This window comes from Cervus canadensis, chromosome 13 (genome assembly GCF_019320065.1).
Source record: "Cervus canadensis isolate Bull #8, Minnesota chromosome 13, ASM1932006v1, whole genome shotgun sequence".
Classification (NCBI taxonomy): Eukaryota; Metazoa; Chordata; class Mammalia; order Artiodactyla; family Cervidae; genus Cervus; species Cervus canadensis.
The window spans coordinates 43,328,872-43,350,648 of NC_057398.1; the positions used below are offsets into that span (position 1 = coordinate 43,328,872).

General features: G+C 43.2%; 1 protein-coding gene across 1 annotated transcript; it reads left to right on the forward strand.

Moving 5' to 3' along the window:
- Positions 1 to 2,952: 2,952 nt before the first annotated feature.
- LOC122451749 (40S ribosomal protein S4, X isoform-like) lies at positions 2,953 to 21,463 on the forward strand. The gene is made up of 7 exons (XM_043484661.1): positions 2,953 to 3,008; positions 11,984 to 12,119; positions 12,729 to 12,813; positions 15,379 to 15,498; positions 19,940 to 20,304; positions 20,792 to 21,203; positions 21,335 to 21,463. Exons 1-7 carry the CDS (start codon positions 2,953 to 2,955, stop codon positions 21,385 to 21,387), a joined length of 1,227 nt encoding a protein of 408 aa, XP_043340596.1. The 3' UTR covers positions 21,388 to 21,463.
- The last annotated feature ends 314 nt before the right edge of the window (positions 21,464 to 21,777 follow it).

Genomic DNA, 21,777 nt, shown 5'->3' on the forward strand with positions numbered 1-21,777 from the left:
TTCCTCTTAATTTTGCTATGAGACTGAAACTGCTCTAAAAATTGTCTTTAGGGCTTCTTTAGTGGCAAAGAATCTGCCAGCCAATGCAGGAGACACAGTTTCTATCCCTGATCCAGGAAGACCCCACATCCTTTGGAGCAACTCAGCCCACGCACCACAACTACGGAGCCTGTGCTATAGAGTCCAGGAGCTGCAACTACTGAAGCCCATGCACCCCAGAGCCTGTGCTCCACATGCAGAAGCCACAGCAATAATAAGCCTGCACATCACAGCTAGAGAAAGCCTGCATGCAGCAATGAAGACCCGGTACAGCCATAAATAAATAAAATAAATTTAAAAATTAATTGCCTTTAAAAAATCATGCTGTAAATTCAAATGTTCTCAATATTTTTAGGCAAATGAACACATTTATCAGCAGCCATGAAAAGGGAATCTGAGGGGAAAATTATGTATAAGTGCTATTCTTCTGGTGGAAGGAAAAGGAGATGACAGAGGATGAGATGGGAGATGGTTGGATGGCATCACTGACTCAATAGACACAAGTTTGAGTAAACTCCGGAAGTTGGTGATGGACAGGGAGGCCTGGTGTGCTAAGGTCCATGGGGTCACAAAGAGTAGGACACGACCGAGCGACTGAACTGAACTGATTCTTCTCATCAAATATTGCTGATAGTTGATAAAAAGGAGGAGGACAGTCACAAACATTTCTATGTGAGAAAAAACAGTGGCATTTCAAGTTACCTCACTTACATGGAAGCACTTGAAATTCACTCACTCTCTTAATCATTCTCTTCCCAACAGTTTGGCAAATGCAACTAGGTAATGATTTCCCAAGAAACCCATGTTTCTTCTCTAATTAAAACTGTCCTTAGTTCACTCCTCTCATTTCTCATTAATTTGTAAAAAGTAAGAATCAGATTTATCTATCACAACCATCTTGCAAAACAAAGAAGATGCCACTCCCCCTTCAAGAGACAAGAGAGTTATTTCCTTCTATATACATGCATTTGCTACATAAGATCAAACAATATGAGAAAAAAATACATTCATGTGCACTAGAAAAGAAATGGAAGAATATTTCCCATATGGTCCAATGTGGGGATTTTTTAATGTGTGCAGTAAATTCAATGTTTCCATGTTATAAAGTTTTCAATTTATTTATGACATTTATATGAAAGCAAGAGGAATTTTACTTTCTGGGAACAGATCATTGTTTCATATTCAGGACTAATTGCTATATGCTGTTTATCTCTCATTGGTTAAACAAAAAAAAGAAACTTTCAAAAATGAAGCAAGCCTCTATCAATCACCTCCCAAAATGTTCTATTTTCCTCTTGTGAGTGAAAGCGTATCCAAGGGGTGTATTTCACTAAGTGCAGTTCATGATGTTTGGACAATGGTCTGTGTGGCTAAATGTCAGAGACATTTCTATCAAAGTCTACTTCTTCAGGGCCCATTATCTCCCTGGCATCTCTCCAGCTGATGGAGGAAAGAAAGGGCACCACAACCAATGAAACCACAGAGCCCACGCTTCCTTGTCCCAATCATCACCCTCCGTCCTAGTCAGAACAGTCCTCACTTGGTCTCCGGAGCTCCACATCCCTCTAGGTTGACTCCTGCTCTCACCTTTACTTAGCCTCAAGAGAGATTTCTCACTCCAACTGCCTGTGACACTTGACAACTCAAAGAGGCTTAAAAAAGGGAAGGAGCAGTGCAAGTTCAAAGAAACGACGGAAATTTAGAAGCATCTTAGAGGCACTTTGTTTAAAAAACTAAAAGTAGAGCTGCTGTAGGAACCAGCAGTCCCACTCCTGAGCATGTGTCTAGAGAAAACTATAATTCAAAAAGACACATGTACCCCAGTGTTTGCAGCAACACTATTCACAGGAGCCAAGATACTGAAACAACCTAAATGTCCATTAACAGAGGAATGTGATAAGATGTGTGGTATATACACATACACACACACACACATGTATATATATGTACAATGGAATACTACTCAGCCCTAAAAAAGAAAGAAATAATGCCATTTGCAGCAGTAAGGCTGGACCTAGAGATTATCATATGAGTGAAGTAAGTTACTTAGCAAAATACAAATATATGATATCATGTATATGTGGAATCTAAAATATGGTAAAAATGACCTTATCTATGAAACAGAAACGGACTCACAGACATAGTAGACCAATTTATGGTCACCAAAGGGGAAAGGTGGGAGGGGTAGATTAGAAGTTTGGGATTAACAGATACACACTATTATATATAAAACAGATAAACAAGGTTCTACTGTATAGCACAGCCAACTATAGTCAATATCCTGTAATAAGCCATAATGGAAAATAATACAAAACAAATATATATATATATATAGTATAAAACTGAATCACTTTGCTATAATCAGAAACTAACACAATATAGTAAATCAACTATACTTCAATTAAAAAAAAATCACAAGTCTTTCTTGCATAAAAGCAGTATTTCAGCATTCACCATTCATTCCTTTGACTTTTTTTCTAGACCATCTATGAAAATGAAAATATCCCTGAGAAGGAAAAGTTGAGGGCATGCTAGAGAATCAAAGTCTCAATGAGATAGAAAATTATACTAGCCACAATATTTTCATGGTATTTGAGTTGATTAAGCACCTTCAGAGATATAGTCTCACTTGGTGCTCACTAACAAACACATGATCCAGAAAAGGAGGACATATTTCTGGTATTATCATATCCACTTTACAGGTAAGATACTAGATGATGAGAAATATTTATCCCCATCCCAATTCCCATCCTATTCAAAGTAAAAAGCTGAACACAGACCTAAACTCAGACTTCTGCCACACAAGTATGGAGCTGGCCCCGGTCAAAGTCATTCTTACTTGTCCCTCTCCCTTGCCTTCCCAACTTCCCATTTCGGGTCAGACCCCAAATCGTTTGCTCAAGGATCCCAACCATGCCTGCGTCCCAAACCCTCACCTTCCTGAAGGAGCATGCTCTGCTGGCCTCAAGGTAAGTCAATGAATCCCAGAGGAGGTGTTGGGATAAGGAAGGAACTTTATTCAAGAGTCAGTTGACCAAGAAGAAGGCAAACTAGCGCCTCAAAATAACCATCTTGTCAGGGCCTGGTTGCCAGGTTCTTTTACGGAAGAGAAGTTGGGGGAGGTGAGGAAACAAAGTAAAAAGACTAGTCAGTCCTTGCAAATGTGCCATAGAATGGCAAGCCTTGGGCAGGGAAATGTGTCAGTGTCACTTCTTTACATTCCTTCACAGGTGAGGAGCTCAGGTTATCTCCCTGAGGCAGGTCATTAAGTATGCTTACAAAAGTGGCAAGATGACAGTTAAAGTCACAGAAGCAGATCCAGCATAAATTCAAAATTAACCCTCCCCCTCTCTGCCCCAGCAAGTCCACTCTACACAATTGAAAATAACAATATTTACTATGAGCACCTACTATGTGTTAGGCCCTGGGCCTTAGGATACAGCAATACAGGATTAGATCCAAAGGTCCTTCTTCCAAATCAGGACTCCCATATTTGGTTATCCACCAGAATCCCACAGATCTTTATTTCAATGGTGAAAGCAGTAATAGTGATGTCTGAAAGTTATGGAGAATTGAGAATGTGTGAGGCACTATTCTAGGCATTTTACTTATGCTAACTCCTCCAATCCTCATAATATCCCTATGAGATACTTTTCATATTTAACAAATGAGAAAACTGAGTCCAAGAGAGATTGCCCAGCAAGGCTGCACATCTACTAAGTGGCCGAGCAGATATACACACAGGTGGCCTGGCCCTGTAGTCCCCACTCTGAACTATTACACTATGCTAAGAACCAGCAGAAGAAGTAGAAGGGAAATAAGATTCTATTCAATATGTAGGTATTAATTTAATACTATGGCTTCCCTGGTATAGAATCAGCTGGTAAAGAATCTGCCTGAAATGCAGGAGTTGTTGTTCTTCAGTCCTAAGTCGTCTGATTTTTTGTGACCCCATGAACTGCAACACACCAGGCTTTCCTGTCTTTCACTATCTCCCTGAGTTTGTTCAAACTCTTGTCTGTTGAGTCAGTGATGCCATCCAACCATCTCGTCCTCTGTCGCCTCCTTCTCCTCTTGCCCTCAATCTTTCCCAACATCAGGGTCTTTTCCAATGAGTCAGTTCTTCACATCAGGTGGCCAAAGTATTGGAACTTCAGCTTCAGCATCAGTCCTTCCAATGAATATTCAGGATGGATTTCCTTTAGGATTGAATGTTTTGATCTCCTTGCTGTCCAAGGGACTCTCAGGAGTCTTCTCCAGCACCACAGTTTGAAAGCATCAATTCTTTGGCAATTAGCCTTCTTTATGGTCCTTCATTATGGTCTATATCTGACAACTGGCAGGAGACTGCCTGCCAATGCAGGAGATGTGGGTTTGGTCCCTGAGTCAAGAAGATCCCCTGGAGAAGGAAATGGCAACCCACTCCAATAGTTTTGCCTGGGAAATTCTATGGACAGAAGAGCCTGGTGGGCTACAGTCCATGGGGTTGCAAGAGAGTCGAACATGACTCAGCAACTAAATCACCACTATGTGCTCAGAATAAGGAGTTAGAGATGAATGTAAACACTCCAGGCAGGAGCTTCCTTCCTCTACTTGCCTTGAAAGACAAGGCCAGCTCATGTAAACACACCTCCAACAGAGATGATGGCCCAGCAGGTAGGGCCTCATGCCTCCAAGTCCAGTCACCCTCTCTCTACACACTCCCTTCACCCTGCCCTTCCTCTCTGACCCTCATCCACACTGCACTCTGGATGCCAATAGTCAGCTAAGGCCTCCTTGGTCTCATGACACTTTGACTTTGTGTCTCTAGCCCAACCTAGCACTCCCTCTGTGACGATTTCAACACTGCCTAATTTGGATAATAGGTCAGCCCCTTCCCAAGCTAACCTCTATTATCCCCCATCTGGGAATGGGTTAAGATGCCAGTTTAGAGTTCATAGCAATCTGCAGGATATGCATGCTTGATCCACTTTTGTCTCTTTGATTCATCTTTATTTGTTGATTCCTTCAACAAGTAATGTGCATGACTATGTGCCAGGCCACATGCAAAGTGGTTTAATTTATATGCATCATTCCTTTAAATCCTCCCAAGACCGCCATTAAGTTTTTATTACCTCCATTTTAGAAGGGAATGGCAATACACTCCAGTATTCTTGCCTAGAGAATCCCATGGATAGAAGAGGCTGGCAGGCTACAGTCCATGGGGTCGCCAAGAGTCAGACATGACGAGTGACTGAGCACACATGCACGCACACACCACCACTTCATGTATTAGGACACTGAACTCTTGGCACTTTAATCAAATTCTTTGGGAACCAGTTGCTAGTCTGTGAGCTCCTAGAAGCTATATTTATCTTTCACTTTTCTGCCCCAGGCCTTCAGCAGACGGCCAGCAAACAGTTGTTGAATTGCACTGGATTAACCACAAGCCAGTTGGGCATTCCTTGCAGCCTGCCTCCTAGTAATACTCACTGTAGCTCTTGTTGTTCTGAGAGCCCTCTCCCATTCATATTCACACAACAGACACTGACATGAATGGCACCTGCTTTACCAGTGGCCACCGCATACTACCAGGGCTTCGCAAGCTGGGGATGGTTAGAAAGCTCACTATGCCCACATCTCCCACAGAATGGAACCAAAAGCAATTATCCAGGGTTAAGGGGTGAGTGCGCAAGCAGTGAGAGCCCCTGCCAGCCAGGTCTGGGTGAGCTCTTTCAGCCTGGGTACCTGGAAAAATCACGCCCACGATATCTGCTCCTTCTCATTGCCCTGGAGGCTTCGATGGCTGTCAGCTCTCTGTCCTGACAGACCCTGATGATAATGAGCCAGTAATACCTCTCTGGAGGCCTTGCTAAGTCATCAGACCCCAGGATGGTACCATCTGCCATGGGGAAGAACGCCCAGAGATGCTGATCCTAAGGCAACAGCCTTACAAAGGGATTTTAGCCTGGGACTCATGCCAGACACAGAGGCACTTAAAGTCAGGCCTGACCTGACACTGCAGGGTTTAAAATTCAGAGCCAATAGACCAAGTGCCCCCAAGGAGAAAAGCAAATGATTTTCCGAAGACAGTGGGACCTGCTGTTTCCTCTGAGGAACCCATTAATGAAATGATCATAAAAATAAAGTATCATTAAAAGAACACATTTAGAACAATTGTTCCCTGCAGCACGTTGTAATCCCTATAACTCTCAGGGAACAGCTTTGAGCTCTGCAGAGCCGCCCCCACGCAAGACGCAATCTGTCTGCTGCAGAGGAGAGTGAGTCAGCCTGCAGCAGGGGGGAGGGAGGGAAGGACAGCCTCCACCCTCCCCACCGTAACTCAGCAACTCTTCTGAGTTTTCTTGCAAAGTGAGTTTTTAACCCTGGTGTTGGAGAAGACTCTTGAGAGTCCCTTGGACTGCAAGGAGATCCAACCAGTCCATCCTAAAGGAGATCAGTCCTGGGTGTTCATTGGAAGGACTGATGCTGAAGCTGAAACTCCAATACTTTGACCACCTTATGGGAAGAGTTGACTCATTGGAAAAGACGCTGATGCTGGCAGGGATTGGAGGCAGGAGGAAAAGGGGGCGACAGAGGATGAGATGGCTGGATGGCATCACCAACTTGATGGACATGAGTTTGAGTAAACTCCGGGAGTTGGTGATGGACAGGGAGGCCTGGAGTGCTGCGATTCATAGGGTCACAAAGAGTCGGACATGACTGAGTGACTGAATTGAACTGAACTGAACAGGTCACTTCTCTCTGTTTCAAAAGAGAGAGTATTTCAGAGGTTTCCAAATGATGAGGATAGTGGCCTGCCTCCGAAGCAATTGTACCCTTCCCCTAGCAGGAATGATGTCCACTCAAGTCCTCCACAGTCTGGGTTTCCGAATGCAAAACTCTAGATACATCCTTGACCCCTCATATTTGTCTATCCCTGGTGTCTTCTATATCCCCAGTTATAAACTGAACTGAGTCAGACTTATACACACTGCATGCATTCATCCATCCATTCACTGATGCTTATTGAGTAGGATGTCATGCTAAGTGCCATGCCAGGTGTTAGGGAATTGGGGCTGTGCAGGTTGACAAATGGCAGCCTCTTGGGTCAGGTCCATTCAGCCATTTTCCTCTATCACCCCTTCTCTGATGGCCCAGACAGTAGTGTTCCTGCAATGCAGGAGACCTGGGTTCGATCCCTGGGTCAGGAAGATCCCCTGGAGAAGGGAATGGCAGCCCACTTCAGTAATCTTGTCTGGGAAATCCCATGGACAGAGGAGCCTGGCTGGCTTCAGTCCATGGGGCCGCAAAGAAGTCAGACATGACTGGGCAATTAAAACTTCCACTTCCACTTCCCCTTCACACAGCAGGAAAGAGGGATGCCTTCCAGGTGAATAGACAAAGCTGGACACTGGCAGGTCAACTGAGATTGGAGGAGCTCCTGACTGCTCCCAGCTCACTGTCTGCTTGAGTTACTGTCCCTAGAGGCTCTGACCCAGGAGCAGCCCGTGAGGGGCCAGGCCAGGAGCAGAGATGAGGATGCATCACAGAGCCCTTTGTGGACGGAGTACACAGCTAAGCTGGACAGAGGCAGTTCAATTTCCGCCTGGCTCTCACAGTGGACAGAGAGGCTGACTTCACCTATGACGGCCAGCCTCCCACGCTTCCCCTAGCTGTGGCTGCGGGACATTCTGGGTCCTGACCATATTGGGACTGTGCTGAGTCCCTCCCCCTGGGACTCCCCGGAGGAGTCCTCTGCACCTCCTGGGTTCATGGACTACTGATAGAGCCTACCCTTCTCTATGTCACTCCCTCCTACTTTTTGCCTACCTGATCCCTCTCCAAACTTTCCACCAAGCCCTCAGGAGGCAGTCGGCTCAGTGATCTAACTCTGTCATTGTCCCTCTCCTATTTCCTTAGTCATGTCTGTTGCTCTCTCCTTAACACCCCGAAAATGTGTCTGTTTCTTACCTAAAATGGTAATAGTCAGGAAACTTTCAAGAGATGCTCCATGTCCACACTGTGGAGGGAGCAACTATGACCTCCGGGTTGAGGGACAGCACTTCTGGGTGGTTGCAGACAGCAACCATCTTCTTACACACCCACCTTTCTCCAAGCAGCTCCTCAAGCCCCTTTCCTCACTGGCAGGTCTTCCCTCACTGCAGACATGGGCTTTCTCAAAATTCAGTCTGGTCATGACATTTCTCTGCTTAAAAACCCATAAATGAGGCCACAGAGCACAGTGGCTAAGATCATGGTCCCTGAAGCTGGACTGGCTGGTTTAAAATCCTGACTCTCTCATTACTACCCAGGGGGACCCTGTGAAAGTGACTTCACTTCTCTTGGCCTTGGTTTCCTTATCTGTAAAATGGGTTTTGTAGCAGTATCTGTCTCACTAAGAATTGCTTGAGGACTTTCCTGGTGGTCCCGTGGTTAAGAATCGCCTGCCTTCATGGATTAGAAGAATCAATATTGTGAAAATGAGTATAATACCCAAAGCAATCTATAGATTCAATGCAATCCCTATCAAGCTACCAATGGTATTTTTCACAGAACTAGAACAAATAATTTCACAATTTGTATGGAAATACAAAAATCCTTGAATAGCCAAAGTAATCTTAAGAAAGAAGAATGGAACTGGAGGAATCAACCTGCCTGACTTCAGGCTCTACTACAAAGCCACAGTCATCAAGACAGTATGGTACTGGCATAAAGATAGAAATATAGATCAACAGAACAAAATAGAAAGCCCAGAGATAAATCCACATATCTATGGACACCTTATCTTCAACAAAGGAGGCAAGAATATACAATGGAAAAAAGACAACCTCTTTAACAAGTGGTGCTGGGAAAACTGGTCAACCACTTGTAAAAGAATGAAACTAGAACACTTTCTAACACCATACACAAAAATAAACTCAAAATGGATTAAAGATCTAAATGTAAGACCAGAAACTATAAAACTCCTAGAGGAGAACATAGGCAAAACACTTTCCGACATAAATCACAGCAGGATCCTCTATGACCCACCTCCCAGAATATTGGAAATAAAAGCAAAAATAAACAAATGGGACCTAATGAAACTCAAAAGCTTTTGCACAACATAGGAAACTATAAGCAAGGTGAAAAGACGGCCTTCAGAATGGAAGAAAATAATAGCAAATGAAGCAACAGACAAAGGATTAATCTCAAAAATATGCAAGCAACTCCTGCAGCTCAATTCCAGAAAAATAAATGACCCAATCAAAAAATGGGCCAAAGAACTAAACAGACATTTCTCCAAAGAAGAAATACAGGTGGCTAACAAACACAAGAAAAGATGCTCAACATCACTCATTATCAGAGAAATGCAAATCAAAACCACAAAGAGGTACCACTACATGCCAGTCAGAATGGCTGCTATTCAAAAATCTACAAGCAATAAATGCTGGAGAGAGTGTGGAGAAATGGGAACCCTCTTAAACTGCTGGTGGGAATGCAAACTAGTACAGCCACTATGGAGAACAGTGTGGAGATTTCCTTAAAAAACTGGAAATAGAACTGCCATATGACGCAGCAATCCCACTTCTGGGCATACACACTGAGGAAACCAGATCTGAAAGACATACGTGTACCCCAGTGTTCATCGCAGCACTGTTTATAATAGCCAGGACATGGAAGCAACCTAGATGCCCATCAGCAGATGAATGGATAAGAAAGCTATGGTACATATACACCATGGAAGATTACTCAGCCATTAAAAAGAATACATTTGACTCAGTTCTAATGAGATAGATGAAACTGGAGCCCATTATACAGAGTGAAGTAAGCCAGAAAGATAAACACCAATACGGTATACTAAGGCATATATATGGAATTTAAAAAGATGGTAACGATAACCCTATATGCAGGACAGAAAAAGAGACAGAGATGTACAGAACAGACTTTTGGACTCTGTGGGAGAAGGTGAGAGTGGGATGATCTGAGAGAATAGCATTGAAACATGTACATTATCAAGTGTGAAACAGATCGCCAGCCCAGGTTGGATGCATGAGACAAGTGCTCAGGGCTGGTGCACTGGGAAGACCCAGAGGGATGGGATGGGGAGGAAGGTGGGAGGGGGGATCAGGATGGGGAACACATGTAAATCCATGGCTGATTCATGTCAATGTATGGCAAAAAAACCACTACAATACTGTAAAGTAATTAGCCTACAACTAATAAAAATAAATGAAAAAATAAATAAATAAATAAAATCAGCTTGAACATCTGGGAAAAAAAAAAAAAAAGAATCCACCTACTAATGCAGGAAACACTGGTTTGATCCTTGGTGCAGGATAATTCCACATGCCATGGAGCAGCTAAGCCCATGCACCACAACTACTGAAGCCCCTGGGCCCTAGAACCTGGGCTCTGCAACAAGAGAAACCACGGCAATGAGAAGCCCATGTACCAGAGTAGAGTAGCCCCCACTCAAAGCAACTAGAGAAAACCCTTAGATGGCAACAAAGACCCAGTGCAGCCAAAAATAGATAAATAAATAGATGAATAAAAAAAATTTAAAGAACTGCTTTAAAGAATGATTGAGGTTAATACTGAGCTTAGAACAACATCTGGCACCAAGTCTTCTGTAAGTTTTTATTAAATAAGAGGGATGGCTCCCCACTACCTATCATTTAAAACCCAAGTTCCATAAATGTCTCACAGAGTCTTCACCATCTGCTCCACTGACCTTTCCCATCTCACAGCCCCACACCAGCAGGCAGAGCTTCAGACACTGAGCAGACCCTGAATATACCTTGGCCTGATCACATTTCTGTCTCTATCTCCCTCCTAACCTCATCCATTTGGGGGCTTTTCTTCTGCCTGGAAAGTTTGTCCCCACTAAATCTTGGCCTAAGCGCCCATGACTCTGCTCATCCCCGGCCCACACTGGGTTTGATGGCTTCTCCATGTGCTCATATGGCTCCTGTTTTTCACCTCCTGGCACTTCCAAGGCTGCATTCTAATTGCTTATTTCTCATTAGCCTAAAAACCAGCCAGTTATCTCAGCCTGTTTCATGATGCCTATTACCTAGTTGGTGCTCAATGGATATCTGATGAAAGAACAGATGTCTGAGTTGTATACTACATCAATCCTCAGCCATATTCTCAAGCCCCCAATTATTCCAGATACACCCACTGCTTGGACACCGCTCTCAGTGCCAAAAGGAGGGTTCGTTTCTTCCAAGGATATCCAAACTCCAGAAGGATAAGCAGGGTGGTTGTGGCAGGGGCAGAGCCTCAGGGAAGGGGTGCAGGCTGAGTCTCGTTGACCAAGAGGTGGCAACAACAAACAGAGTTGAATCTCATCTTCCGAATGGCAGTTTTCCAGAGAGCACAGAACCCTGCAATGCTAAGGGAAGGAATCCTGGACCACTGATGGGATCAGAGCCCTGGCCATCCCACTGACCTGTGGGATAGACTTCCTGCCTCTCTGGGCCTCAGTTTCCTCATCTGTAAGATGAGTGTGTGTGCTTCATTCTCAGTCCTGTCTGATTCTTTGCGACCCCATGGCCTACAGCCTGCCAGGCTCCTCTGTCCATGGAATTCTCCAGGAAAGAATAATGGAGTGGGTAGCCATTCCCTTCTCCAGGAGATATTCCTGACCCAGGGATTCAACCTGGGTTTCCTGCATTGCAGGTGAATTCTTTACCATCTAAACCACCAGTGAAGTCTAGCATTTAGTGAACACTGGCTGAATAAGTAATTTGCTAACTTAATGATACATCTTCTGAGCATTTATGAGTGCTCAGACAAGGGTGCTAGATGCCAGTGATAATATTTAGGGTGTTCTGGTTTATCAACCACAAAGGTAGCTTTCAAAAGCCAGGATGTCAGAATTTGCTGATAGACACACAAGTAACTACCTAGTCACCTTCCTTATGCACCTGAGGGCCTTTCCACTGAGAAATATACATGTTCTTAATTCTCTTCTCTCTAGTGACTCGTACCTCATACCTTCACAGAGCCTTGGTCCCATCACTGATGTTAAAAAACAAAAAATCAAATCTGAAAGGAAATGCAAAAGAGAAGAGTCTATCAAATTGGCCCACCTCTCTTTGGACCGTCTGCCCAGTGTAAGTCCGAGTCTGGCCTTGTGGACCCAGCCTACTTTTCATGACTAGCTTTTATCTAAACAGACTCCCCTGACTGTCTATTCTGAAGTATGCAGTATTGCTGCTCCTTTCATGACTTCCAGGAATAGAAGACTTGAGCACTCACCTCCTCCTTCCCCTTCTTCTCCTGCATAAGCTTTCCATCATGTGTAATCATCACCATCATAACCACACTGGCCACAGTCAACAAAGCCCTTATGTCATTTCACTTGCATCTTCCCTCAGTTGTCAGTGGAGAACCAAGACTGCCAGTGGCCCTGTACCCCAATCTCCCCCACAACAACATCCATTCCCAGACCACCACTAGACTTCCGTTGACAGAGTGGCTCACTGATGTGGTAAAGTGTCCCAGACAGATGAAGAGTGGCAGGAGTCAGGAAAGGTGACAGGAGGATGGGCAGAAAGCTAAAAGCCAAAGTTCAATGCCAATGGTTGGTGGAGATAACAGGACCCATTCAGAAACCTGTATCTACCTCTTTGGGTATCATTTCCGACTTGGGGCTTTCTTGATGTCATACTAAGGTCAAGTCTTAGAATAAATGTTGAGAGCAGCACTTCCTTTACCTCCAGACACCAGATGGTGCCAGATACAGATTGCTGTTGGCCACAAGTCACTCTAATAACTTAGAGAAGAACCCCAACAACACTCTGACAGGTAATCAACCCCCAACTACAAAAGAATAGTGCCCCATTTGTGTTTAACTGTTTTTGCAAGCTGAAAACCCATTTTCCCCATAGAATTATTTGCTTATAAAAGATGACTAGGTTCCAAAACCACCTATAAAACATTTCTATCCCACTAAATAGCTGAAATGGTACACATTAGCAAAAAGAAAAAACCACTTGGGGGGAGGTGTGAGTGTGTGGGAGAGGGTGAGGGTGGGATGTTTTGAGAGAACAGCATCGAAACATGTATATTATCAAGGGTGAAACAGATCACCAGCCCAGGTTGGATGCATGAGACAAGTGCTTGGGGCTGGTGCACTGAGAAGACCCAGAGGGATGGGGTGGGGAGGGAGGCGGGAGGGGGGATCGGGATGGGGAATACATGTAAATCCATGGCTGATTCATGTCAATGTATGGCAAAAACCACTACAATATTGTAAAGTAATCAGCCTCCAACTAATAAAAATAAATGAAAAAAAAAAAAAGAAAAGAAATTAATACCCCAAAGTGATTCTAAATAACGAGTAAAATTAGATGGAGAGTTCCTTAAGGGCATGGAGTATTCTTATTGAATTATTTTTCTGCCTTCCTGGTCTCAGCTCACAGCCCACCATTGAACAGTTTCACTCATTGAATTCCTGTGCTTGAGAATAAAATCCACTTGTGTGAATTTTCCAAACTGACTTCCAGGACTTTATATCCTGGTTGTCCCAACTGTCTAATATCAGTTCAGATCTAGAACTTTCCTTTCCTTTATACAGATACATTGGTGGCAATATTCATGAGTTTATTATTATTAAGATTTCTCTTTTTTTTTTTTTTTGGTGAACAAATCAACTAAGCAAATTAAAAGAGGAAAAGGAGGAGACAAAAAAGAAGTTAGTGAATGAGGGAGATTTTCCTAAGGTATCTGGGCAAGAAGAGAAATAGTCTTAAGCTAGAAGAAGAAAGACACAAAAGAATGGATGAGAAGGGGAGAAGAAGGAAGAGAGAGAAGAGAAAAATTCAGACAAGACAGGGAAAGTGAACAGGATATGGCATGCTCTTCCTAGGATGGGAAAGAAAGGCAGTGACCAAGAAGAGATGTGAGAGGGGACACTCCCAGTCTCCAGCTCTCAAGCTGCACCTTCTCCAGGGCAGACTATCCATGCCTGCTGGGATTTGAATGCACCTATGTGGCTGGGCCAGGGGCCAGGGTTATTATTTAGAAGTTTCTTTACAAGTACATATATTTGCTTAATGAAGTAAATTAAAGAAGACCAACCTCCAGGTGATAGATCTTCTATTGACATTTTGCAAAAGTAAAGATGGAAGATCTCATCACCTTCGGTTTTCTGCCTACATGATGGGAGACTCAGAGGCCAACAAAGGCTTACAAATCCCAGCTTCATGTTTCCCCACTCAACAACCTTGGCAAAGTTACTTTACCTTTATCAGCATCAGTTTCTCCATTTATCAAATGGAAAAAGTATAACTTCCTCAAGGACATGAGGATTTAAAGCAGTCAGTCGGTCAGTTCAGTCGCTCAGTCATGTCTGACTCTTTGCAGCCCCATGGACTGCAGCATGCCAGGCTTCCCTGTCCATCACCAACTCCTGGAGCTTACTCAAACTCATGTCCATCAAGTCGGTAATGCCATCCAACCATCTCATCCTCTGTAGTCCCCTTCTCCTCCTGCCTTCAATCTTTCCCAGCATCAAGGTCTTTTCCAATGAGTCAGTTCTTCACATCAGGTGGCCAAAGAATTGGAGTTTCAGCTTCAGCATCAGTCCTTCCAATGAACACCCAGGACTGATTTCCTTCACGATTGGCTGGTTGGATAACCTTGCAGTCCAAGGAACTCTCAAGAGTCTTCTCCAACACCACAGTTCAAAAGCATCAATTCTTCAGCACTCAGCTTTCTTTACAGTCCAACCCTCACATCTATACATGATTATTGGAAAAACTATAGCTTTGACTAGATGGACCTCTGTTGGCAAAGTAATGTCTCTGCTTTTTAATATGCTGTCTAGGTCGGTCATAGCTTTTCTTACAAGGAGTGTCTTTTAATTTCATGGCTGCAGTCATCATCTGCAGTGATTTTAGAGCCCCCCAAAATAACGCAGTAATGTGTGTAAATGGCCAGACTCAGTGCTTGACATCTGGAGCAGTCTCAGACATGGTAGCAATCATTTTTCTGAATATTATAGGACTCCTGTTAGTGTTTGTTGTTGTTTAGTCGCTAAGTCGTGTCTGACTCTTTTGTGACCTCATGGACTGTAGCCTGACAGGCTCCTCTGTCCATGGAATTTCCCAGGCTTGAATACTGGAGTGGGTTTCCATTTCTTTCTCCAGGGGAATCTTGGCACATTCTTTATCACTGAGCACCAGGAAGCACTGTTAGTGTTACAAGACCATTAAGGTTACAGTCACCAAGTCACCACATGTGAGGAATCAACTGTGGTCCATGAAGAGACTCACTGGACATTACCAAGCGGGATGACTGGCAGATGAAGAAATAGCACAGGAGAGGCTGCTAGCTGGGGACTGAGCACAAATTCTCTTCATGACCCAGGTCTGCAGAACAAGAATGTCCTCCCAGCACCAGAGCTCATCAGGAAGATGTACATTCAACAGGTTGGGACAGGGGATGTTGGCCATACTCCCCAGCAACCAACCTACTTCCTGCTTGCGGGTATTTCCTCTTTTGTGGGTCTTCATAGGAGAGCATCCACCCCATTCACATTGCAGAAGCCAGTGAAGACATATCACTCAGAATTATGATTAAAGTATCTTGTGCTCCCTACCTCCTGACCCACCAGGACCAAGCTGGTCCCCTCCTGTTTGCCAAGCCTGCTTCTCCAGCTTCCCAGTGAGCTGTAAGCCCCAGGGTCTGTTTCTGTTATTTACACACAAAGGAACCCTTGTTGTTGTTTAGTCGCTCAGTCATGTCAGACTCTCTGTGACCCCATGGACTGTAGCCCTCCAAGCTCTTCTGTCTATGGGATTTCCCAGGCAAGAATACTGGAGTGGGTTGCCATTTCCTACTACAGAGCATCTTCCCAACCCAAGGAATCGAACCCACATCTCCTGCATCTCCCACTTGGCCGGCAGATTCTTTACCACTGGGCCACCTCGAAAGCCCACACAGGAGTCAAATCTGGCATGAAGTCAGTGATGATCTTTGTCTCATCATCAGATCACTTCCCCACTCAGAGACTACAGCTCCTCCATCCTACCCTAAGCAGAATGTTTCATACCCCACCCAAATCAAGAACCACCAACCCTTTCCTCCATATCTCAGGTGCCTGGATCCATTACCTCCCAGACAGCCTTTCTGATCTTAATGAGCTTTGATTTGGGGCAAGTTCCTTCCCATTTACAACAAAATACCATCTGGCTGCTTGAAACTTCCACACATTAAACTTACTGGCTCAATAAATTTTTAGAGAGCACCTACTTTGTCATAGGACTAAAACATAAGAGAGTTCCTGCTTTTCTGGAGGTTTGCATTCTTATGTGGTAATAATGAAAAACAAGAACAGAAAACAGATTTTGAGGACATAGGTGGGTATGTTTCTAAGCTCTTTGCAGGAAAACACTCATTTCATGCTTAAAACTACCCTATGAGGGGCTTCTCCAATGGCTCAAGAGGTAAAGAATCTGCCGGCAATGCAAGAGATGCAGGAGATGTGGGTTCAATCCCTGGGTCAGAAGATCCCCTGGAGGAGGAAATGCCAACCCACTCATCTTCTTGCCTGGAGAATCCCATGGTCAGAGGAGGCTGGCGGGCTAGAGTCCATGTGGTCACAAAGAGTCAGACACAACTGGGAAACTGAGCACAAGCTCACCCTGTGAAGCTCACTATCTCCCATTTATAGATGAGGAGACGGAGGGGATGAGGAGTTCAGAAAGGTCAGCAAACATGCCTAAAGTCAAGTGCTTAGGAAGAGACAAGACTGGGCTCTGAATCAGGAAGTCAGACTCTACTGCCTAGTAGCCTAGTTATCATTCACCAAGGCATACTGCCTCTCAAAACCGCCCAGAAACAAGTAAATATCAGTATTCAGTTGCTTTCATGTGTTGTGAAGAAAAACACAGCAGGGAGAGGAGTATAGGAGAAAGGATGATGGGCTGATATTTTTTCCAGACACTCAGGGAAGCCTTGTTAGAGGAACTGCTGGGAACCGAGTGGGTGAAGATGGGATTAGAGAGGTTTAGAGAACTACTTCTGGTATACGATGTCACCTAAAACTAGTCAGTTCCACCTCTATATAAAACCTTTTGCAAGATTTAAGAATAACTCTCAAGTCCCCCTTTATATTTCACACTTTTTAAAAATACTCCTATTTATTGTAGGGTTTGTGTGTGGCAGGGGTTGGGGGGGTTGTTTGCTTCTTCTTTGTTCTCAAGCCTTCTAACCCTCCTGGGGGCCTGCACTGCTGCCTCTGAGTTCCTCAGATGGAAATTCTAGGGAACTTCAGGCCAGGGAATGCTGGACCAGCGTCCACAGGCAAATGTTTTCAAGTTTATCTAGAGCCTGCGTGTCTCTGAATCCCCATCATCTCTTTAGCTGCTGCATCTCATTACTCCCAGATCTTTTCCCAGGAACCGTTCTTGTTCTATATTTGAACAATTACTTTCTTAAAATCTTTGAAGTTTTTCACTTCATCATGTTAGTTTCAGTTTCAGTTTTTAATTCCAGGCCACTAAAATTATTTTCAAATCTCTGTCCTGCCATCACTGTTACTAGGTCCCTCTGAGCTTTGTCCCATCTGCTGGATTGTATAATGTTTCTTTCCTCAGTCGAGTCATATTCTTGAACAGGAAAAAGCCAAGGTCAAGGACAGAGCCCTGTGCCTCAGAGACCATCCCATGGGCTGGAAGAGGTTACTATTTGCTGCAGCAGATCTGGGTACATCTGACAACAATAACATTCAGTCAAATGGTATACAGTCTTCTCTAGCACAGCACATACTTCCTTAAGAGCCAGCACAAAGGCAATACACTCCATCCACAGTTTTCCCTGAGCTTGCAAATTAATTTCCCTGTTTTAAAAAGCAGAATGATGTTCATTTCCTGTATCTTCTTCCTGTAGGAATTGATCACTGCATCCACTTCAAAATATAGGCATACCTCACAGATGCTGAGGGTTTGGTCCGACTACCACAAAAAAGTGAATATTGCAATAAAGCCAGTCACACACAATTTTTTTTTTTTTTTGGTTTCCCATTATGTTTACACTGTACTGAAGTCTATTAAGTGTGCAAGAGCACTGTGTCTTAAAAAACAATGTACATACCTTATCTACTGAACAGCCCAGGGAGCTATACTCAGTATCTTATGATAACTTATAATGGTAAAGAATCTGAAAAATAATTGAATCCCTTTGCTGTACACTTGAAACTAACACATCAATATAAATCAACTATAAATGTGTCAATCGCTCAGTCATGTTGGACTCTTTGTGACCCCATGGACAGTAGCCTACCAAGCTCCTCTGTCCGTGGAACTCTCCAGATAAGAATACTGGAGTGGGTTGCCGTTCTTTTATCCAGGGGATCTTTCCTACCCAGGGATTGAACCTGGATCTTCTGCATTGCAGGCAGAAGCCCAAATTAACTATATTTCAACTTAAAAATAAATAAAATTTTAAAAATAACTAAAAAAGCAATGTGCGTACCTTAATTTAAAAACAGTTTATTGCTAAAACACATGTTAACCATCATTTCATAACATGGAGCTGGCAATCTTCAATTTGTAAAAGCTGCAGTATTTGCAGAGCACAATAAAGTCAAACACAATAAAATGAGGGATACCTATGTTCAGAATCTCTTTAAGAAATTTTTTTTTTAAATATGATCTTTATCAATAGCCTGCTTATCTGCCTGCAGCTCTCTGCTATTTCTCACTGTTACCCGTAATACTCTGAAGTCATAGCTCCATATCTCTTCAGCAGAGCTCCCCACTGCTTTGCCTGGCTTGACAGAAGCCTGACTCTTTTTTAAATTTCCATTCTCCCTCTGGAGAAAAGGAAATGTGCACCAGACCCTTTTTGAAACACACTGGGGAATAAATATGCATGAATAAATGCAAGAAGAGAACCACAAGAGAAGATTCATTTTTTAAAATCTTGAATCAGCTGCTCTACAGAGTGAGGATTTCTGGATCCAAGCAAGGTTTCAAAAGTCTTTTCTATTAAGCTCAGCAATTTTTAGAAGCCAGCCGTGTCTATCAAGCTTTTTTCTAAGTATTGAATATAATAATCTTTCTTCTTCTTTCAAAGATCTTCCTGCAGGAAGCAGCCTGAGTGGGAGGACCGGGGTGGGGGGAAGCCCACACATCAGGTGCCAGACGTGGCCTCTCCCTGAGTTGGGTCTGGTCTGTTTTGAGTCACTGGGCAACTTCATGTCACCACCTCCATACCCACCACCAGCTCACCTCTGCCTTCACGTGGTCTGTCTTCAAGGAACTTGTTGGAGGTGTTAAAGCAAAGGGTTGATATGAATCTGAGTCAATAGCTGAACATTTCCCCTCAACTGAAAACACTTGCATGAAAGAAAAAGAAAAAGATAGCATGGTTACCTAATTAAAACCTCATCGCCATCATGTAAGCAAGACCTGAAAACAGACAACTTCAGAGCAGTAAACGCTGCTTTCTCCTGATTATTTTAGGATTTTGTGGGAAATGATGCTTTTAGAAAAACCATAAAAAATGATAACACTTAATGCTAGTGAGCACAGGGCAAAATTAATGAACTCATGTACTGCTTGTCACAAGATATACTAGTACAATCATTTTGGATTGTTAACGCAAAGCATTTGTTGGAAAAAATTCACAACTTTTGGCCTAGTCATCCACAGCATTAAAAGGTCGACCTTGCACAGTCCCAAGTATATATCATACACTGAAAATATCTGTTGAAAAGCTAAATAGATGCAGCAGCCTGATGATTTAATAACTTTACATGAACAAGATGGAATATTACACAGAAATTAAAATTATAATAGAAAGTCTATAAAATATGAAGAAGACTTCATAGTATAAAATTAATATACATTTCAAAATAATATTCAAATTGATTGCAATTAAATAGATATGTGTATGCATGAGGAAAAATAATATGGAAAAATAGAAATAGTTGAGCAAAGTGAGAAGGTTGGGAAGAAGGCAGGCCTCCAGAACATTGAAGCTCCAAAACATTGGATGCTGGAGAAACTGACTGGTGTGTTTGCCCCTTGTCCATCTACCGCTTCCCACAAGCTGAGAGAATGTCTGCCCCTAATCATTTTCCTAAAGAGCAGATTTAAGTATGCCCTAACAGGAGATGAAATGAAGAAGATTTGCATGCAGCATTTCATTAAGATCAAAGGCAAAGTCCACACCAATACAACCTACCCTACTGCTTTTATGAATGTCATCAGCGTTGATAAGACTGGAGAGAATTTTCATTTGATCTATGACACCAAGGATCGCTTTGCTGTTCATTGTATTGAGAGAGTCAATTCCTAGGCATGTTGATAAGAAGTCCAGGGGTTCCCAAGGAGAGAGGGGTCTGGAATTCTCAGGGAGGAAGAAAGGACAAATGTTTTTTTTCCCCTCTATATTCCTTAGGATTATGTAACAATAATGTATCCTGCTTGAGGACAGTCTCTGGAGAAAACCTTCTGGCTAATCCTGTTATCTTAAAATGTAAATTATGGGAGTGGGTCTAGTGAAGTCTTTACAACCTCCAGACATTCTTTTGACTCATTTTAATAAGTAATTAAAAAGTATATAACTCCATTGCTAACACTAGTGAGGGGGCACTCTTTCTGCCTCTCTGCCCCCTTCTGATGTCTATGTCAGAAGTTTTCTCTATCTCTTTTATACTTTAATAAAATTCTATTACACAAAAGCTTTGAGCGATCAAGCCTCATCTCTGGCCCTGGATTGAATTCTTCTCCCCCGGAGGCCAAGAATCAAGGTGTCTTTCATGGTTCAGCAGCAACCTTTCAGTATTATACCTGAGGAGGCCAAGTATAAGTTGTGCAAAGTAAGAAAGATCTTTGTGGGGATAAAAGGAATCCCTCATCTGGTGACCCATGATGCTCGCACCATCCATTACCCCAATCCCCTCATCAAGGTGAATGACACCATTCAAATTGACTTGGGGACTGGCAAGATTACTGATTTCATCATATTTGACACTGGTAACCTGTGCATGATGATGGGAGGTGCTAACCTGGGAAGAATTCGTGTGATTACCAACCGGGAAAGACATCCAGGCTCTTTTGATGTAGTTCACGTGAAAGATGCGAATGGCAACAACTTTGCCACATGGCTCTCGAACATTTTCATTATTGGCAAAGGCAACATATGGTGGATCTCTCTTCCCCGTGGAAAGGGTATTCGCCTTACCATTGGAGAAGGAAATGGCAACCCACTCAAGTACTCTTGCCTAGAAAACTCCATGGATGGAAGAGCCTGGTGGGCTACAGTCCATGGGGTCACAAAGAATTGGACATGACTGAGTGACTTCACTTTCTTTCTATTGCTGAGGAGAGAGACAAGAGACTGGCAGCCAAACAGAGCAGTGGATAAAATGATCTCTATGTGATGTGATTGGAAAAGTCTTTGTACTTAATTAAAGATAATACCAAGTGATTAATAAAAAAAAGTGAGAAGATTGAAGGCAATATTTATAATTTTACTAAACTTTCTCAAATCATATTGTATTTTCCTTACCACTTCAGAAGTGCTTCTTACAGAAAGAAACCTACACCACCCGTAAAGACAAGAGATAGCAAAGATCTTTGAAGTTAAATTTAAGCAATCATTTTAAAAGTCATTTTGTATAACTCTTAGAGAGTTAACCGGCCTGTGTGGAGTGGGGGATGCTGCCCTAGTGAGAAACAGTGTAGACATCACTTCAGTTCAGTTCAGTTCAGTTCAGTCACTCAGTCGTGTCCGACTCTTTGCTACCCCATGAAT

Coding starts and splice junctions, on each gene's coding strand:
- LOC122451749 (XM_043484661.1), top strand. CDS start 2,953: ATGCCTGCGTCCCAAACCCTCACCTTCCTGAAGGAGCATGCTCTGCTG. Junction 15,499..19,939: donor AACCTACTTCCTGCTTGCGG/GTATTTCCTCTT, acceptor ATGGAAAAATAG/AAATAGTTGAGCAAAGTGAG. Junction 21,204..21,334: donor TGGAAAGGGTATTCGCCTTA/CCATTGGAGAAG, acceptor TTCACTTTCTTT/CTATTGCTGAGGAGAGAGAC.